At 61.4% G+C, this 1,066-nt stretch overlaps 1 protein-coding gene across 1 annotated transcript in view; it reads right to left on the reverse strand.

Moving 5' to 3' along the window:
* Positions 1 to 9: 9 nt before the first annotated feature.
* The window catches only part of LOC104513714 (metal transporter CNNM4-like), a gene marked incomplete at its 5' end in the record, with an annotated part of 1,365 nt that continues 308 nt past the window's right edge, over positions 10 to 1,066 (reverse strand). Inside the window, one exon of the mRNA XM_010157164.1 lies at positions 10 to 1,066. This exon is cut by the window's right edge and continues 308 nt beyond it. Within this exon, the coding sequence (XP_010155466.1) occupies positions 10 to 1,066 (1,057 nt within the window).

The raw sequence follows: 1,066 nt of genomic DNA on the forward strand, positions 1-1,066 counted from the left end.
CGGCACGGGTTACACACCAAACCCCGGAAGGCGGGGGACGGGCAGCTGCGCCGGTTCGGAGCCGCGCTGCCCTTCCCAGCACCCCAGGCGCCTGGTCCCCTCCGGATCGAACCGTGGGGGCAGCCCTGGTGTGGGCTGCTCCAGCACCGGAGGGGAAAACTCTCCATGGAGGTTTGATTCCGGCATGCGCCGGCCTTCTCCAAAGGGAAGAAAGCAGCACATTGGGAAAGCGGCACCCCCCCTGACCCCCTCACCCTTTTTGAACTCCTCCAGCATGGCATCCAGCTTGGTGTCGTGGAAGACGACGTGGACGGGGTGGTTGTAGAATTTGGTGATGGTTTTGAGGGGGGTGCAGTCGTCGGGGTCAACGAAAGCCAGGTCCTTGACGTAGAGGATGTCCATGATGTTGGAACGCTCGTCCTCGTAGACGGGGATGCGGGTGTAGCCGCTCTCCATGATCTCCGACATGGTGTTGAAGTCCAGGATGGCGTCGCTGTTGATCATGAAGCAGTTCTGCAGCGGGGTCATCACGTCCTCCACCGTCTTGGTGCGGAGCTCCAGGGCCCCCTGGATCATGTTGAGCTCCTCCCTTACCAGGTCGTTGTAGGGTTCCGTCACCTTCAACATCTCCACCAGCTTCTCCCGGTTGTAGACGGTGCCGATCTCCTGGCCCAGGATGCAGTCGAGGAGCTTGCTGATGGGATAGGAGAGGGGGAACGTCACCAGCATGAAGAACTTGGTGACCACGATGGTGTTGGCGCCCACGGCCAGGCCGTGGCGGGAGCAGAGCGCCTGGGGCACGATCTCCCCGAAGATGACGATGCCGATGGTGGAAGCGACGACGGCGCCGATGCCGGAGCCGATGAGATCATCCAGGAGGATGGTGAGGGTGGTGTTAACCAGCACGTTACCCAGCAGCAAGGAACACAGCAAATAGTTCCCCTTCCGGCGGATAGGTTCGATCTTACGGGCGTAACGCTTCTCCTTGTCGGTGCCGCAGTTCTGCACGATGCGCAGCTCCATGGGATCCAGCGCCATCAGGCCCAGGTTGAGCCCGCTGAACATC

The sequence above is a fragment of the Eurypyga helias genome, unplaced genomic scaffold, assembly GCF_000690775.1.
Source record: "Eurypyga helias isolate BGI_N326 unplaced genomic scaffold, ASM69077v1 scaffold21328, whole genome shotgun sequence".
Classification (NCBI taxonomy): domain Eukaryota; kingdom Metazoa; phylum Chordata; class Aves; order Eurypygiformes; family Eurypygidae; genus Eurypyga; species Eurypyga helias.